General features: G+C 54.9%; 1 protein-coding gene across 1 annotated transcript; it reads right to left on the minus strand.

The window, feature by feature from the left end:
• Positions 1 to 2,897: 2,897 nt before the first annotated feature.
• On the minus strand, positions 2,898 to 5,093 carry LOC101945424 (cryptochrome-1-like). Its single transcript, XM_008174731.3, has 3 exons — positions 4,959 to 5,093; positions 4,523 to 4,815; positions 2,898 to 3,018 (listed from the first exon to the last, which is right to left on the minus strand). The coding sequence occupies exons 1-3, from the start codon at positions 5,091 to 5,093 to the stop codon at positions 2,898 to 2,900; spliced, it is 549 nt and encodes a 182-aa protein (XP_008172953.3).
• Positions 5,094 to 18,923: the final 13,830 nt, after the last annotated feature.

Consider the following 18,923-nt stretch of genomic DNA (forward strand, 5'->3'; position numbering starts at 1 on the left):
TTTGGGGACTTCAACAGCTGAGTTAAGGGAAAGGGGGTGGGTCAGCTTTTGCGGCCTGCATCATGCGGGAGGTCAGACTAGATGATCATAATGGTCCCTTCTGACCTTAAAGTCTATGAGTCTATGAGTCTAAGTGACTGACTTGTGGTTACACGGGAAGTCTGTGGCTGAGATGGGAATGGAACCCAGGTGTCTGAAATTCCAGTCCAATGCTCTACCTACTACACCATCTTTCCTGCCCTGATGCAACTCCCCTCTGGATCACTAACTTCACTGCTTTCAGAACAAAATAAAAAACGTATCTCTTTGACTCAGCTTCCCTCAGTAATACCTGTGTGCATGAGAGAAAACACACACACACAATGTAATCTTGTCTACTGCATCAGCAAGGTCTGATGAAATAAATGCCCGTGTAACCTTAACTCTGGCCCCTTGTGCATTAAATTAATAGATTTTAAATACCAAAGGGACCACTATGACTATATAGTAGAAACTGGCAAAACCCAGGCCACAGAATTTCACCAAGTGATTCCTGCATTAAACCTATGATTTCCAGGTTAGCTACAGTGTATCTTTTAGAAAGAGACATCCAAAGATTTCAAGTGATGGAGATTCCACCACATCCCTTAGTTAGTCATTCCCTTCCTCCTGAAAACACACAACGACCAGCCAACACTGAAGAAACCCATTCTAGTTACATCAGCTCTAGCCAAATACCACCTAGTGTCAAACTTCCCATTCCTAAGCAAGCTCACAGAAAAGTTAGCTAAATGTCAACTACAAGCTCATCTAACTGAATCCAATAATCTAGACCTGGCAGAATCTGGATTCAGGCCTAGAGAGGGGACCGAAACTGCTTTAGTGGCACAGATGGATGATCTCCTTATGTCAACTGATGAAGGACAAATGTTCATTTTCATCCTCCTGGACCTCTCTGCAGCATTCAACACTGTCAACCATTGGGCACTGCTGTCTCACCTGAAACAGGGAAACAGGGAAACAGGGTAATACACTAAAATGGTTTCAGTCCTTCCTGGAGGGATGCACCCAACAAGAAGTGATGGGTAACTAAATCTCCACTATTAGACCTCTCAGCTGTAGAATGCCACAAGTATCAATTCTCTCTCCAGGTCTTTACCACACTGACATGCAGCCACTAGGTGAACTGGTCAGAAAACATGGACTCAGCTGCCAGCAATATGAAGATGACACACAGCTCTATCTGTCCTTCACAACATATGACCACACCACTACCATCAAGATGGCCCAGTGCTTGGATGAGATCAGCTCACAGATGAAGTACAGCTGGCGGAAGCTGAACCCGAGCAAGACAGAGGCAACACTGGTGGGCAGGGCATTTTGAACAATTTGGTTGAAGGTTCACACCCACAGTTGGTCAATTCAGTTCACAGTTAGGAGTACTCTTGGACTCCTTGGTGATGCTAGGCTCTCAGACAGCAGCATTCACAAGTAATGCTTTCTATCCTGTCCGATTGGTTAGGAGACTCCGTCCCATTCTGGTGGCCGATAACCTGGCTTGTTATTCAAGACTTTGTCACTTCTCAGTTGGACTACAGCAATGCAACACACTTGGGCATGAGTTTCAGCACTTAAAAAACAGAACTAGTCCAGAACACTGCTATGTGTCTGCTCAGCATCACAGGCTACCTGGAATATATGACACCCATCCTCTGTTCCCTACACTAGCTTGCCATAGAATGTTGAATCAAGTTCAAGGTCTCAGTCCTTATCTTCGAGGCACTCCATGGCATGGCCCACAGTATCGAAAAGAGCCTAAAACTCCAGGATGTGTAGACTGTGGTCAACAAATCCACTCCTCTGGTCCAATGGAACTATCTACTGTAAGGGTAAAGCTTGTCTGTGCAGGAGACAAAACTTCCTTGGAGGTCAGACTGAGACAGTGAAATGAACTGCCCCAGGAACTAAGGACCATCACAAACCATACAACCTTCCACTCCAAGAGACCTTGCCTTCTCTAACAAGCACATAGCAACATGTATTTTTTTTAAATATCTATTAAACAAGATATTCCACTGCATATGCTTCTCCCCTGGGGAGAGAATGAGAGACCAAGCAACACATGATGGATGTTTGTCACTGCTTAATGCATTGTGGGATGGTGCTCAGATACTACGCTGAGAAGCACGATATAAGACTTATACAGAATAGAGTTGTTCCAGAGGTTAATTACCTTTACTTGTAAAAATCTATCTGATTATGTCTAGCTTCAACTTCCAGCCATTGACTCATGTCATGCCTCTGTCTGCTAGATTAGAAAGTGTTCTGCTGTTAGAAACCATCTCCTGATGTAGGTGTTTATAGACCATGATCAGTTTATAGACTCTTGGATGAACTAAATAGATTGTGCTTCATTAACGGCTCACTATAATGCAGGTTTTCCAGACCTCAAATTACACTTGTAGCTCTTCCCTGAACCCCTTCAATTATTTCAACATCCTTTTTAAAGTATGGACACCAGAAGTGGACACAGTATCCCAATAATGGTCTCACCAATGTAACATACTGAGGTAATGCCACCGATATTCCCTTGCTTACACATCCAAGTGTTACTGTCTTTTGTTCTGTGTTTGCCCAGTGCCTAGCACAATGGGGACCTGGTCCATAACTTGGTCTCCTAGATGCTATGCAATAAATAATAAATAATAATAATTTAGTATTAAGTATTATTATTATTTTAACCCTCTTAGTCATAGTTGCACATTCTTTGTACATATAACCCATTATTTAATTACATGTTCAAATAATGCAATATATCATCTAATAGTGTCATTTAAACTGTCCAAATCCTTCCCTCATGATGATAAGAGAGAAAGAGCTCTTTACTGGGTTGTCTATTTTTGCTGTATGAAAATTACTTACTGGAAATCCTCAGCTGTAAGGTTTCGTACAGGCATGTCAGGGTCCCCGAGTACAGAGAGGATATGAAGAAATCTTTTGTATGTCAAGGGGGGAGTCCCACCATTCATGTCCAAAATCCTGAACAAGACAAGACCATTTGTAGTATGAATATAAACCATGTAGAAAATGGAAGCGGCAGGTGTCAGTCATGCAAGCAGAGCTGATGAATAAACTGGCTATAGCATAGAGATGGAACATCCCTGTTATGAGGTTCCTGGTACAGATGTCACAGTCCATTATGCAAAGCCCCACTGACTTCAATGGAATTCTGTGCAAGTGTCCAGGTCCACTTGGACCAATCCACTTGCAGGGTTGCAAGTTTTACAATTTTTTAAACAGACTATGAATAGAATTGGAAAGACTCTGTTTTTATTAATTTCAATGGATTAGATCCATGTTGGTTTCCAAAATGTTTTTTATTTTTAAATCCACTTACAATCTTTGCACTAGCAAGAAATGTAAAACAAAAAGGAATTTTCCTGGCCACAGATGACACCTGCAAGAACCAAAGGCCACACAACTCTTTTTGTGGGATGTGGTGTATAGAGGAGTGGAAGGAAATCAGCCTTATTATGAAAGATAGTGACCACTCAAGGCCTCAATCATGCAATTTGCTTTGTGGGGGCAGAGCCCAGCACCCAGATGGAGTGGCAGTGACTAAAACGGGCCTTTCTGTTGCCACGGGGAATTCTCCCCATGGGGAACAAGATGTAGTTTCAGACCTTGACAGATTTCCATCTCTCCATAGCACCCACGAGCAATCATAAATTTAATCCTCCAGCCAAAAACAATTGAATTACCTATATACTAGCAATCATCAAAATATGCAGACAGGAGAAGTTAAAATGTTGATCGAGCCCTCCTTTGCTGTCACTTCTGTCTAGCAATCAATTACTGAGGCCCCAATCCTGTAAATGCTTATCCACGTGAATAAATTTATGCATGCAAATACCCCTTTGAATTCAACAGGGCGCTCCATATATACAGATTTGCTCACATGCGCAAGTGTCTACAGGATCAGCAGTTTATTAATTAATAATGTAAAACACGATTTGATCTCCAAATTCATAATAAATCTCCAATATCTGCAGCCATTCGGTTTTGAATAAACCACAAACAGTATCTGATTGGTGGTGTTTGCATTTTAATTTCTTTCATGGGCAAAACATTAAGCTGATTAGAAAACCCCTAATGCTTGAAAATAAACACTGATATAATCAGATGAAATGGGTAAAAAAACCATAATTGCATGCCGATTTAGATTTTGTTTTTTAAAGAGTAGATTATATAAAGGATTGAACTAAACCCACCGGCCAAAGGGTGCATATTAATAAAACATTATAACTAGCATACCAAGTCACAGCCCCAATTCTAATTCCAATTCCAATTCATGTGCATTCCCTCCTCTGGTCCTTACTGACTGACACACAATGTTACATTCATCCCAGGAAGCTCAACTCTCTAAAAGCTCAAATATTAGAATCTAAAAGAATCAGAATCACTAGGCATTTCCCACTGATATTTGTTAAAACTAAACATAAACAAAAGATCATTGAGAAATTGCCTTGTGGTAGTTACGTACCGTCTGATGTCATAAAGCGTGTGGCCCATCAAAGAAAGCACATCAAATCCCATCTCTCCCCCCAGAACTTGTATGATCCTCTCCATCTCTTTGTAAAATGGTTCAATCTCAGCATCTAGAGTCACCTGGGTAATGTTCCACTTTTTAACATGGTCTCGAAGAACTGACTCATACTCTCCTTGAATAACCAGTAAGCAAGAGCCCAGTTTAGTTAGGTTCCTCTGCAGATCCTCGAGGGACTGCAGCAGGAAATGCCAGCGCAGAGTTCCCATATTCATTGCAGATATCAGGAACTTTCTATCCAGAATAAAGAACAGGAGTACTTGTGGCACCTTAGAGACTAACAAATTTATTTACGAAAGCTTATGCTCTAATAAATTTGTTAGTCTCTAAGATGCCACAAGTACTCCCGTTCTTTTTGCGGATACAGACTAACACGGCTGCTACTCTGAAATCTATCCAGAATGTAGACTGGATACACAACCTCTGAGGACTCCAGTGCGGCCAGCAGAGTTGGGTTGTCATGGAGCCAAAGTCCCTTACGGAAGAGATGAATGGTCCGGTGAGGCATGTTGGGCATTTACTTGAGATCTGTAAAAGAGGGAATTCCTGAAGTGGAGGGATTTCCAAATCCCCATTAAAGAGGGAAGCCCATTAACAGCTAAAACAGAACTTTGAGCAGTTGACAGCACTGTAAGAGAATTGATCAATACACGCAGCACATTACCACTGCCAGAAGCTTTCCGCAATTAGACTGGGCAGGCTCTAGAAGATATGACACCTCACAACACGGGCATAGCTGAGACAGCGAGGTTCTTGGGGAACTGTTACAACAAAAATAATATCAAACAGTTGGAACAGAGCATCAGATAGGCACATTTGTTCTTACAGATGTAATGAACCCCCTGCCCCCAACACACATTCCTCCCCTCCTATTTCCGACTACACACTTCCCCACTCATAAAATGCACCAGTCTCCCCCAAAGCAGCATATCTCCCTTCATTACAAATCAGCAGAGAATCAAAATCAGACTAAACTCTTTCCCGTCTTCCCCCTCCACTGGGGGGCGCCCAGCCTTCAGCAATACTAATAACTAGTTCTGGTCCAAACTTTTTGATAAGACAGTTTCCCATCGAAAAATGCAGTTTTGTTGAAACTGAAACCTTTTGTGGGCACATGTCAACTTGGATGAAATTATTATATGGAGAAAAGTCAAAATGTTTCCTTTAGATTAATTTCTTTTAGACTTTTAATATAATATAAAACATTAAACATAATTATATATAATTAATATTATGCACATATATTATATTTAGTGTTTTAATATAAAAGTCTAAACAAAACAAATCAAAATGAAATGGCTTGATACTGTTGGAACTGATGTTTTAACACTATCAAAACACATTTTGCCAGAATCGTTGTTTCGTGGAAATTTTCAGCTTTTCATTCCAAAACTAATAGCTAGTTCTTATCTAGCACTTTTTATCTGTAGATCTCAAATCACTTTATATCATTATCCCCATTTTACAGAAGGGAAAACGAGGCACAGAGAGGGAAAGTGATTTGCCGAAGGTCACTCAGCAGGCCAGTGGCAGGGCTAGGAATGCACACTCAGGGCACATTCAGGAGGATGCCACTCTTGGAGTGGGACTGTCACTTCCAAGGGAGGAGGGGCTGCCCCATCCTCACTGGGGGGAGCAGAAGCAGAGGATTTCAGTATTGGGATAGGTGTTAGTAGGATCCTCATATCACAGCTGGGGGAGGGGAGGCTTTGAGGACCCCTCTGTAACTACCACTTAAGGGAGGTTCCTGCTCCACTATCCAGGGAGGGGCAAAGAGCCAGGGGTTCCTGGTGTCTCACAGACCTTGGGAGGCAGGCCAGTCCTCGCTTACAGACAACCTCCCAACCTGAAGCAATTACTCACCAGCAACTACACACCACACCACAGAAACACCAACCCAGGAACCAATCCCTGTAGCAAACCTCGTTGCCTACTCTGTCCCCATATCTACTCTAGCAACACCATCAAAGGACCCAACCACATCAGCCACACCATCAAGGGCTCATTCACCTGCACGTCTACTAATGTTATATATGCCATCATGTGCCAGCAATGCCCCTTTGCCATGTACATTGGCCAAACCGGACAGTCCCTATGTAAAAGAATAAATGGACACAAATCGGACATCAGGAATGGTAGCATACAAAAGCCAGTAGGAGAACACTTCAATCTCCCTGGACATTTAAAAAGTAACTATTTTTGAACAAAAAAACTTCAGAAACAGACTTCAAAGAGAAACAGCAGAACTAAAATTCATTTGCAAATTTAACACCATTAATTTGGGCTTGAATAGGGACTGGGAGTGGCTGGATCATTACAAAAGCAGCTTTGCCTCTCCTGGAATTGATACCTCCTCATCTATTATTGGGAGTAGATCACATCCACCCTGATCGAATTGGCCCTTCTCTTCATGTGTCATTATATAATGCCTGCATCTGTAATTTTCACTCCATGCATCTGAAGAAGTGAGTTTTTTTACCCACGAAAGATTATGCCCAAATAAATCTGTTAGTCTTTCAGGTGCCCACCAGACTCCTTGTTATTTTTGTGGATACAGACTAACACGGCTACCCCCTGATATTTGGTGTTTGTGTGTGTGTTTGTGCATGTGCATACATGTGTGAGATAGAGATAGAGAGGGAGGAGGGATCACGTATCTTTCTCTGTATGGGCAGTGCCCAGCACCACTGGTCCTGTGCTGGGAGCCATCTCACTGCTTGGGGGTGGGGGGGAGGCAGGGCAGGAGGCTCCATTGCCACCCCTGGGGGGATCTCACTGCTTGGTGGGGGGGCAGGGCAGGAGGCCCCATTGCCACCTAGGGTGACCAGTCAGCAAATGTGAAAAATCGGGACCGGGGTGGGGGGTAATAGGAGCCTATATAAGAAAAAGACCCAAAAATCGGGAATGTCCCTATAAAACCGGGACATCTGGTCACCCTATTACCACCCCTGGGGGAATCTCACTGCTTGGGGGGGGGGGGGCACAGGGCAGGAGGTGTAGCGGCACAAACAGCTCCTGCTCCCGTTTCCCTACTTTGGGTGTACTGAGCATGCTCACTCGAACTGAGCATACCCAGTAACCTTCACTCCCCAGGCTGTGGGGGGGAAGGTTCCATGGCAGTTGGTGACGCAGAGAGGCTGGTGTCTGGGTAAGGGCCCCCCCAGCCCTTTGTCTTTGTCCCTCCCCGACCCCTCCATCCCTCCTCCCCAGCCCCCACCCCTCCATCCCCACACCCACCCCTCCCCCTTCTTCCGTCCTCACCTCACCTCCCCCACCCCTCCATCCCTCCTCCTCATCCCCACACCCACCCCTCCCCCTTCGTCCGTCCTCACCTCACCTCCCCCACCCCTCCATCCCCACACCCACCCCTCCCCCTTCGTCCGTCCTCACCTCACCTCCCCCACCCCTCCATCCCTCCTCCTCATCCCCACACCCACCCCTCCCCCTTCGTCCGTCCTCACCTCACCTCCCCCACCCCTCCATCCCTCCTCCCCAGCCCCCACCCCTCCATCCCCACACCCACCCCTCGCCCTTCATCCGTCCTCACCCCACCTCCCTCACCCCTCCATCCCTCCTCCTCATCCCCACACCCACCCCTCCCCCTTCTTCCGTCCTCACCTCACCTCCCCCACCCCTCCATCCCTCCTCCTCATCCCCACACCCACCCCTCCCCCTTCGTCCGTCCTCACCTCACCTCCCCCACCCCTCCATCCCTCCTCCCCAGCCCCCACCCCTCCATGCCCACACCCACCCCTCCTCCCCGACCCCTCCATCCCTCCTCCCCAGCCCCCACCCCTCCATCCCCACACCCACCCCTCCCCCTTCTTCCATCCTCATCTCACCTCCCCCACCCCTCCATCCCTCCTCCTCATCCCCACACCCACCCCTCCCCCTTCGTCCGTCCTCACCTCACCTCACCTCCCCCACCCCTCCATCCCTCCTCATCATCCCCCGCCCCTCCATCCCCACACCCACCCCTCCCCCTTCGTCCGTCCTCATCTCACCTCCCCCACCCCTCCATCCCTCCTCCTCATCCCCACACCCACCCCTCCCCCTTCTTCCATCCTCACCTCACCTCCCCCACCCCTCCATCCCTCCTCCTCATCCCCCGCCCCTCCATGCCCACACCCACCCCTCCTCCCCGACCCCTCCATCCGTCCTCCCCCACCCCTCCATCCCTCCTCCTCATCCCCATACCCACCCCTCCCCCTTCGTCCGTCCTCACCTCACCTCCCCCACCCCTCCATCCCTCCTCCTCATCCCCACACCCACCCCTCCCCCTTCGTCCATCCTCACCTCACCTCACCTCCCCCACCCCTCCATCCCTCCTCCCCATCCCCACACCCACCCCTCCCCCTTCGTCCATCCTCACCTCACCTCCCCCACCCCTCCATCCCTCCTCATCATCCCCCGCCCCTCCATGCCCACACCCACCCCTCCTCCCCGACCCCTCCATCCCTCCTCCCCAGCCCCCACCCCTCCATCCCCACACCCACCCCTCGCCCTTCATCCGTCCTCACCCCACCTCCCCCACCCCTCCATCCCTCCTCCCCATCCCCACACCCACCCCTCCCCCTTCATCCATCCTCACCTCACCTCCCCCACCCCTCCATCCCTCCTCCTCGTCCCCCACCCCTCCATGCCCACACCCACCCCTCCCCCTTCATCCATCCTCACCCCACCTCCCCCACCCCTCCATCCCTCCTCCTCGTCCCCCACCCCTCCATCCCCACACCCACCCCTCCCCCTTCTTCCATCCTCACCTCACCTCCCCCACCCCTCCATCCCTCCTCCCCATCCCCACACCCACCCCTCCCCCTTCGTCCATCCTCACCTCACCTCCCCCACCCCTCCGTCCCTCCTCCTCGTCCCCCACCCCTCCATGCCCACCCCCACCCCTCCCCCTTCATCCATCCTCACCCCACCTCCCCCACCCCTCCATCCCTCCTCCTCATCCCCCACCCCTCCATCCCCACACCCACCCCTCCCACACCCCTCCATCCAATCACCCATCCCTCCCACTTCCCCTCTGTCTGTCCTCACCCCCCATGTCCTCAACCCCTCCATCCCACCTTCCGCAAACTCACCCCTCCATCCACCCCCACCCTTCCCCTGTCCCTCCTCACCCCCATCCTTCTACCCTCCATCCACCCCCGATCCTCCCCCATCCCTCCAGCCCCCCCCCCCACCTAGCTCGGGAGCTGCCCGGGGCCCAGGGCTCTGGCTCAGCCCTGCTGCTCTGGGCCGGGATTGCCTCTGATTCATTCCCCACCCCCAGGTGCAGCCCAGATCCTGGTTTCTGTGGGCACGAGCTCCCCAAGCTATGGCGTCTCTCCAGATCACCAGCACCGTCCTCTCCTTTCTCAGCCTCTTTCTACTCCTGGCTGCCCTGAGCGCCGACCCCACTGGCTGGTGGCCACCAGCAGCCTCGGCACGTCTTATTCGGGGTTGTGGAAAGTCTGCGTGAATTCGGAGTGTGGCCCTTCAGTGCCAGGTGGGGGCAGCCCAGCTTCGCCAGGAAACCCCACTGCTGCAGCCACTCCCTTGACGGGGGCCAGGACTCCTGGGTTCTGTCCCTGGCTCTGTGAGGGGAGTGGGGGCTATGGGTTAGAGCAGAGGAGGCTGGGAGCCAGGACTCCTGGGTTCTGGCTCAGGGAGGGGAGTGAGGTCTAGTGGTTAGAGCAGGGGGGTTGGGAGCCAGGACTCCTGGGTTCTGGCTCTGGGAGGGGAGTGGGGCCTAGTGGTTAGAGCGGGGGGGGAGGGTTTGGGAGCCAGGACTCCTGGGTTCTATTTTAGTTTGCGGCAGGGTTATTCTCCATTTAGCCTCTGGTCTCTCTTGGCTCCTCAGATTACATTGAGGTCACCCAGCTTTTCCTGTTGCTGGCCCTGATGGCTGGGTTTATCTCCTTCTTCAATCTCGTCGCTTTGTTCTTCCTCTCCCACCTCGGCTTCATGTCCCTGACCCTGGTCTCTGCCATGGGCAGCTTCAGTGCAGGTACCGCCCCCTTGGGGCCTCCTCCCCCCGGCTACTCCCACCCCCCAAACCGTGCACCCCCCCCAGCCAGACCCTGCCCTGGGCTCTGGCAGCTCCCCCTGGTGGTGGGACGGGGCAGGGGCTGGGACTGAGCGTGGGCCTCACTGAGGGGTGTCCGTGCTGTTCCTTTTGCCCCAGGGCTCTGTGCCTCGGTCGGGCTGCACGCGTACGAACAGGAGTTCTTGAATGTCCCGCCGGACCAAGGCACCTTCGGCTGGTCCTACGGCCTCGGCTGGGCCTCCTGCCTTCTCTTCTTCATCACTGGTGAGTGCAACATAGCGGAGTGTCGAAAGGCAGCTGCCTCTGGGGTGGTTATACAGGGACCCCTCGCCCGGCGCTGAGATGCAGCCAGCTCTGGGGTGGGGTGCGGGGGCTGGTTATACAGGGACCCCTCGCCTGGTGCCGAGATGCAGCCACCTCTGGGGTGGGGCGTGGTGGCTGGTTATACAGGGACCCCTCGCCTGGCGCTGAGATGCAGCCACCTCTGGGGTGGGGTGCAGGGGCTGGTTATACAGGGACCCCTCGCCTGGCACTGAGATGCAGTCACCTCTAGGGTGGGATGCTGCGTACCAGTAGATTATGCTCCCATGGGTCCCATTGTTGCTCTGAGCCCATTTCTCTTCTCTCCCCCAGGTATGATGACGCTTGGCATCCTGAGAGCCTCCATCCGCAGGGGCCAGATGGAGCCTGCAGTATCCAGGGACTGATTCCCCCAACAGCCCTGTGCAGGGGGCAGAGAGAGTGTGTGTGTGTGTGTGTGTGTGTGTGTGTGTGTGTGTGTGTGTGTTACCCTGGGATCCCACAGACCCATGATCCCCCCGCCAAGTTCCACTTTCTGTTCCCTTCCTTTCCCCACAGCTGCTGTCAGACCCACTTCTTCCATGGAGATTAAAAGGCCTGTTCTCAGAGCCTCCTGTCTGCTGACTTATTCCCCCTCGGAGATGGATGTGTATCAAAGACAGCCAGGACTCCTGGGTTCTATCCCCAGCTTTGGGAGGGGAGTGGGATCTAGTGGGTTAGAGCTCGGGGAGGGGGCTGGGGGGAATCAGGACTCCTGGGTTCCTTCTATCCCCGGCTCTGAGAGGGGAGTGGGGTCTAGTGGATTAGAGCTGGGAGAGGGGGCTGGAGGGAATCAGGAGTCCTGGGTTCTCTCCCTGACTCTGGAAGTGGAGTGGGGTCTAGTGGGTTAGAGCTGGGGGAGTCAGGACTCCTGGGTTCCATCCTCGCGTTGGCTCTTTGCTAAGCACGGGTGGAGCTGGCTGGTGCTTGGATGGGAGACCCCCAGGGGAGCAGAGAAGCGGGAAGCAGGGGTCTGACCCAGGAGGGCACGGCTGGGTGGGGGCGGGTGGGACCCCACCTCCAGTGCGGGTGGGACCCCACCTCCAGTGCGGGTACAAGAGGCACCCTCGGGGGCGGGGGTAGCCCTGAAGCTGCAGCCTGGTTGGAGCGGCATTAACCCTTCGAGGGGGGACCTGCCACAGAGACCGGGGGAGGGGATCCCCTCAGCCCTGTGGTACGTACGGGACGGGGTGGGGGGCTGGGATTGAGAAGGTTAAATTAACCAGAGTCCCCAGCGCAGCCCTGACTGTCTGGGGAACGCGTCCGGCTGCTCCGTCCGTCCGTCCCCAGACACCCTGTGATAAATGGGGGGTGAGGGGGAGCTCCCTTTTATAGACACCCAGCCAGCCAGGAGCTGTAAAATCCCTCTTGGTGGATGTTCTCGAATTGCTCCACCTGTAAAGGGTTAAAAGGCCCCCAGGTAAAGAAAAGGGAGTGGGCACCTGGCCGAGAGAGCCAATGGGACGGCGAGAAGTTTTTAAAACTGGACAGACGCCCCCTTTGTCTGTCTGTTGTTCTCTGGGGAGGGGCGGCCAGGGCAGAGCCAGGTATGAAAAAATCCTAGAAACTGCTCTTGGAAAGCCTGGCCAGGTGAGCTGATCCAGGAATGCCTAAGAAGATGCCCTAGGTTTGTCCTCTTGATTTCAGTATGGCTGGTGGACTCCTCGGTGCTCACCCCGGGGCGTTTGGTTTGCTTGTCACCTTTAAGCGGGACCTCAAGAAACTATTCTTGGCGCTTAATCCTTGTAGCTGCTCTTTTAAAATCCAGCCAGAGCCCGAGTCCCCAGATGTATTTTCTTCTTCTTTATTTTTTTATTAATAAAATTTACCTTTTTGAAGAGCAGGATTTGGATTGTTGTGGCCTAGGAGGTTTGTGCACATGCTGTTTGATTAGCTGGTGGCAACAGATAATTTCCTTTGTTTTCTGTCTCAGCTATTCCCCGGAGGGGGGTGAAAGGGTTGAGGGTGCCCCACAGGGAGGAATTCCCAAGTGCCCCTTACTGGGTCCAAGGGGGCTTTTTGCATTTGGATGGTGGCAGCGTTTACCCAGCCAAGGCCAGAGAGAAGCTGTAACCTGGGGAGTTTAACACAAGCCTGGAGTGGCCAGTATGAATCCTTGTGGGCCCCACTTCTGCACTCGAAGTGCCGTGGGGGAATCAGCCTTGACACCTCCCCAACCCCAAAGACTGCCACGCCTCGCCACGTCCGCAGGCCCAGCCACCCCTTCATCCCCCCCCCATCCCGGGAGCTGCCCGGCGGGGGCTGGGCTGGGGTCCCCCAGGCTGGGGGGGTGGAAGGGAGGTTCCATGGCAGTTGGTGATGCAGAGAGGCTGGTGTCTGGGTAAGGGCCCCCCCAGACACCCCGTCCCTTCGTCTTTGTCTGTCCCCACCCCCACCCCTCCCCCTTCATCCATCCTCACCTCACCTCCCCCACCCCTCCATCCCTCCTCCCCCACCTCTCCATCTGTTCCTGCACCCATCAGTCCATCCCTCTGTCCCCCCTCCATCTCCCCCATCTCCCCATACACACACCTCCATCCATTCATCCATCCATCCCCACACCCACCCCTCCGTTCCCCCATCCCCGTCCACCACACCCACACCTCCATCCACCCCATCCCCCTATATCCCTCCCCATCCCCACCTCTCTATCCCCCCATTCTCCCATATTTCTCCCCCAACCCCACCTCTCTATCCCCCCATTCTCCCATATTTCTCCCCCATCCCCACCCCTCCATCCTCCCATGCCCCCATATCTCTCCCCCCATCCCCACCCCTCCATCCAGCAACTGCTTCTGGGGTGGGACGCGGGCACTGTTTATACGGGGACCCCTTGCCCAGCACTGAGATGCAACCACCTCTGGGGTGGGGCCGCGGGGTAGCAGCGACGCAGCACGGGGCTGGCTCACCCATCGCTGCCCTTACTCTGTTTTTCTCCTCTCCTCCCAGGTGTGGCGACACTTTTTTCACAAGGATCCTCGTGGAGCTGAGTGTGGGGCCTGCGCTGCCCCCTGGGGACAGAGCTGGGAGCCGGACGGAGCATGTAGCCTGGCCGGGCCGATTCCCCCAGCCGCCCTGTGTGTGTGTGTGTGTGTGTGTGTGTGTCCCTGCGGGCTCCCACAGATCCGTGATCCGCCCCCAACAGAGTCCCCCCTTTCTGTTCCCTTCCTTTCCCAGACCCACTTGTTCCATGGAGATTAAAGGGCCTGTTCTCAGAGCCTCCTGTCTGCTGACTTATTCCCCCTCAGAGACGGATGGGTATCGAAGACAGCCAGGACTCCTGGGTTCTCTCCCTGGCTTTGGGAGGGGAGTGGGGTCTAGTGGATTAGAGCTGGGGGAGGGGGCTGGAGGGAGCTAGGACTCCTGGGTTCTATCCCTGGCTTTGGGAGGGGAGTGGGGTCTAGTGGGTTAGAGCTGGGGGAGGGGGCTGGGGAAAGCCAGGACTCCTGAGTTCTCTCTCCGGCTTTGGGAGGAGAGTGGGGTCTAGTGGGTTAGAGCTGGGGGAGGGGGCTGGAGGGAGCCAGGACTCCTGGGTTCTATCCCCAGCTTTGGGAGGGGAGTGGGGTCTAGTGGGTTAGAGCTGGGGGAGCCAGGACTCCTGGGTTCTGTCTCTCGCTGGGCTCTCTTGCTAAGCAGGGTTGGTGTGGGTTGGTGCTGGGCTGGGAGGCCCCACGGAGAGCAGAGAAGAAAGATCTGCCACCGCCTGGCTGGTCTTCTCCTCTCAACGGCCAAGCTTTGGAACAGACGTGTCCAGTTCTAAGGCAGTGAAGATGCTGAGGAATTTCCGTCCATGTTGGAAAGACTCTGTGATGTTCATTGACGTCCGGCGGGGAGAAAACAGTCTGTTCTCGTCCAGGTTGACTGCAGGGGTGTGAAATGACCCTCTCAATTATGGAAAGTTTGAAGAAAGTGTCTCGCAAAGATTGACCGTTTCCGATAGGCTGACGGCGAGCGGATCGCATGCCCTGTGTGGAGACGGGGCAGGAACCATGGAGTAAGGGGGCAAATGTTTCCCATCATTTTGTTGACAGGATGCATTGACTAGCTGTGGGGCAGCTTCTCCGTAACCGGTGGGGTGGGGGGTTAGGAGTACAGCTTGGGACTGGCTGGGGAATCGAACGACCACGGTAACCACCAGTTTGGGGAAATCTGCTCTCCTTTTTCGCAGCCCTCCCTGACCTTGGCCTTCTCCGGGTGGGCTGCCCTAGGCACCCTGGGGCACAGGGGGGTTTATTGAAACAGAGTCCCCTGGAAGAGCCCGGAGGGCATGGGGAACCCGAGGGTCCATCTGGCCCCATAGCCAGCCCCAAACACTTCCACCCAGCCGTCCCCCCTCACTCCTCCATCCGTCCAGCCATCCACCCCCCCCCGAAGGCTGGGGTCTCCCCCGGCTTCGCGCTGGGGTCCTGGGAGGGTGGGGGGGGGAAGGTTCCATGGCAGTTGGTGACCCAGAGAGGCTGGTGTCTGGATAATGGCCCCCCAGCCCTTCGTCTTCATCCCACCCCAGACACCCCCGATCTGTCTGTCTACCCAGCTCTGGCCCTTCCTGCTCTGGGCCGGGATTTCCCCCCCCACACCCCACCCAGGTGCTACCCGGATCCCAGCGCTGCCCCCCGCCCCCGAGCCCCCCGCCCCCCGTGATGCTGCCTCTCTAGGTCCCCAGCACCGTCCTTGCTCTGCTCAGCCTCCTGCTAGTGGCGGTGGCCCTGAGCTCCGACCACTGGCTGGAGGCGAGATGGGACGATGACTTCGTCCACTCGGGGCTCTGGAAGATCTGTGTGAATTTGGTGTGTGCCGTGCCTTCAGAACTACCCGGTGAGGGCATCCAGCACTGCCCGGCAACCCACCGCTGCCTCCAGCCAGCTCCAGGGGGCAGGGGAGAAGGGAACCTGGGATCTCACTCTGGGAGGGGAGTGGGGTCTAGTGATTAGAGCAGGGGGGCTGGGAGCCAGGACTCCTGGGATCTGGCTCTGGGAAGGGAGTGGGGTCTATTGGTTAGAGCACGGGGGCTGGGAGCCAGGACTCCTGGGTTCTGGCTCTGGGAGGGGAGTGGGGTCTAGTGGTTAGAGCAGGGGGGCGGCTGGGAGCCAGGACTCCTGGGTTATGGCTCTGGGAGGGGAGTGGGGTCTAGTGGTTAGAGCGGGGGGGGGGTGTAGGACTGCTGGGTTCTATTTTAGTTTGCTGCAGGGTTATTCTCCATTCCCCCCCCCCCCCCCCGGTCTCTCTGGTTCCTCAGATTACATTGAGGCCACCAAGACGTTCTTGACACTGGGCCTGCTCGCGGGGCTGCTCTCGGCCTTCTCCCTCCTCGCCTTGCTCAGCAGCTCCGACTTCGATGCCATGTCCCCCCTCGTGGTCTCTACCATGGGCAGCTTCAGCACAGGTAACCCCACCCCGGGGCCTCCTCCCCCCTGCTGCTCCCAGCCCCCGGGTCCCATGGCTCGTGGATACCATGTACCCCCCCAGCCAGCCTCGGGGAGACACCCCCCCAAAGACCCTGCTCTGGGCTCTGGCAGTGCCCCCTGGTGGTGGGACGGGGCAGGGGCCCTGGGACTGTGCCTGGCAGGTGCTAAGGGGCATCTGTGCTGTTCCCTTTGGCCCTAGGTTTCTGCGTCCTGATTGCGCTGACTGTGTTCACCAGCGAGTTTGCTCAAGTCATAAAGGCCACCTGGCCTCACATCTCCTTTGGCTGGTCCTGGGGCCTCGGCTGGGCCTCCATCCTCTTCTTCCTGCTGACCGGTGAGCGTGCCGGAGGGGACATTCGAAATGCGGCCACCTCTGGGGTGAGGCTGGTTACACATGGGGATGGCTCACCCAGCACTGAGATGCAGCCACCTCTGGGCCAGGGCAGCTGGGGAACAGCCGCACACAACGCCGCACAGGGATGGCTCGCCCGGCGCTGAGAGGCAGCCACCTCTGGGGCAGGGCAGCTGGAGAACAGCTGCACATAACGCCGCACATGGACAGCTCGTCTGGTGCTGATGCAGCCACCTCTGGGGCGGGGCAGCTGGGTTCTCATGGATGTTGATCCCGTCAGTCCCATTGCTGCCCTAAGCTCATTTTTCTCCTCTTTCCCTCAGATGGGGTAACGTTGTTGGCCCAGGAATCCAACTCGAGCTGAGTACGGGCCTAAGCTGCCCCCTGGGGATAGTGCCGGGAGCCGCCGGGGCCAGGTGGAGCCTGCAGTGTTGTGGGGATGATTCCCTCAACACCCCAGAGCAGGGATGTGTATGTCTGCTCCAAATCCCCGTCCGGGGGGAAATCACCGGGGACCGGGGGCGCTGAGCGCCGGGGGCCGGTGGGGCTGAGCGCCGGGGGCGCCGAGTGTCGGGGGCCGGCGGGGCCGAGCGCCGGCGGTGCCGGGGACCAGGGGGGCCGGGGGCCGGCGGGGCCGGGGACCGGGGGCAACGAGCGCCGGCGGGGCCGGGGACCAGGGGAGGCGGGGGCCGGTGGGGCCGAGCGCCGGTGGGGCCGGGTACCGGGGGCCGGCGGGGCCGAGCGCCGGCGGGGCCGGGGACTGGGGGCGCCGAGCGCCGGGGGCCAGCGGGGCCGAGCGCCGGTGGGGCCGAGCGCCGAGGGTGCCGGGGACCGGGGGCACCGAGCGCCGGGGGCCGGCGACCAGGGGGGCCGGGGGCCGGCGGGGCCGAGCGCCGGCGGAGCCGGGGGGGGTGCTCGGCCGGGCCGGGGGGTGCTGAGCGGGCCGGGGGGCCGGCGGGGCTGGGGTACCCTCTCTGCACTGGGCACCTCCCTGGCCCACTGATCATTCCATAGAATTTAAAAGCAAATACAAGTTGTTTACTTAACAATTAATTTAAAGAAAAGAATAAGGAAAAATGGAAAAGGTTAAAGGAAAACACACCACCCCGCTCTGTGGCAGGGAACATTACAAACAGTGTCTTTGGACATCAGGGCACGTTGCAGTCTGTTCCTTGTAGGTCCCAGGTTTCCTTCTCAGGCCCTGGCTGTGCTGCAGGGATGCTGCAGGTTGGACACTTGCAATGGTGGTGGCCACACACCTCCAGGCTTTAGGTGGTGGGACCTTTCTTCCCAGCGTCAGCCCCCCCGTCAGGCTAAGATCCCCCTCCCAGTCTGGCCTGCAAGGACCCCTGGCTGGGGGTATCTTTCTGCACTGGGCCCTTTGCCCAAGGTCCCCCCTTGGCTGGCCCCAGTTGCTCACCACACCTGGCTCTGTGGCTGCGGCTCTGCTCCCAGCACAGGATCTGCTCTCCCTGGGCTCCCTCTGGCTCTGTGGCTGCGGCTCTGCCTCCTCTGGATCTGGCCCGGCTCTGCTCTCCAGCTCAGCCTGGGCCCCTGCTTTCTCCTTAGCTCAGCCCCACTCTGTCTGACCCAGGCAATTCCAGCTCACAGGGAGAACGGGACCCACCCTGGCCTCCTGTCTCGCTGATTAACCTGCCCGCCCTGTCAGTCAGGCTGACCTGGAGCATTGGCCTCTCGCCATTGTTCCTGGGGACTGTCAATCTCAGGGTCCTGATTTCCCATCGACCCCTCCCCTTTTAGTGCTGGGAGCTAGCCAACCAAAACACTCCCACTGAATGTTAGTAAGGGGGCAACACTCCCTTATACAAGGATAGTGGAAGATGAGTGTCCCTATACCTTACCTAAACAACAAGGAGTCTGGTGGCACCTTAAAGACTAACAGATTTATTTGGGCATAAGCTTTCGTGGGTAAAAACCTCACTTCTTCAGATGCATATATACCTTACCTGTTTCCTGTGTGAAGAATAGTGACAGTGAAGGAAATGTGCCTGTGGCTGTCAAGTGTATTGACTTGCCTATGGAGGAAGCTACCTCAGTCTCTGAGCAGTTGTCTGTGAACAGTCTTGTGTGCTGGGACAAGGAAAATGAAATCCCAAACTGTGTGTCTAGTAAAGGAGAATGTGTCTCCAACTCTTCTTTGTCTGTGGAGCAGACAGAAGGTGCCTTTCAGCCTGTAATGGTTGAGAG

Source organism: Chrysemys picta, chromosome 4 (assembly GCF_011386835.1).
Source record: "Chrysemys picta bellii isolate R12L10 chromosome 4, ASM1138683v2, whole genome shotgun sequence".
Classification (NCBI taxonomy): domain Eukaryota; kingdom Metazoa; phylum Chordata; order Testudines; family Emydidae; genus Chrysemys; species Chrysemys picta.

Bases quoted from the DNA above. Each gene is read 5' to 3' on its own strand.
- LOC101945424 (XM_008174731.3), bottom strand. From the start codon at position 5,093: ATGCCTCACCGGACCATTCATCTCTTCCGTAAGGGACTTTGGCTCCAT. The intron at 4,816-4,958 runs GTTAGTCTGTAT...CTGGATAGAAAG, and splicing joins GATTTCAGAGTAGCAGCCGT to TTCCTGATATCTGCAATGAA. The intron at 3,019-4,522 runs GTACGTAACTAC...TGTCTTGTTCAG, and splicing joins ACGCTTTATGACATCAGACG to GATTTTGGACATGAATGGTG.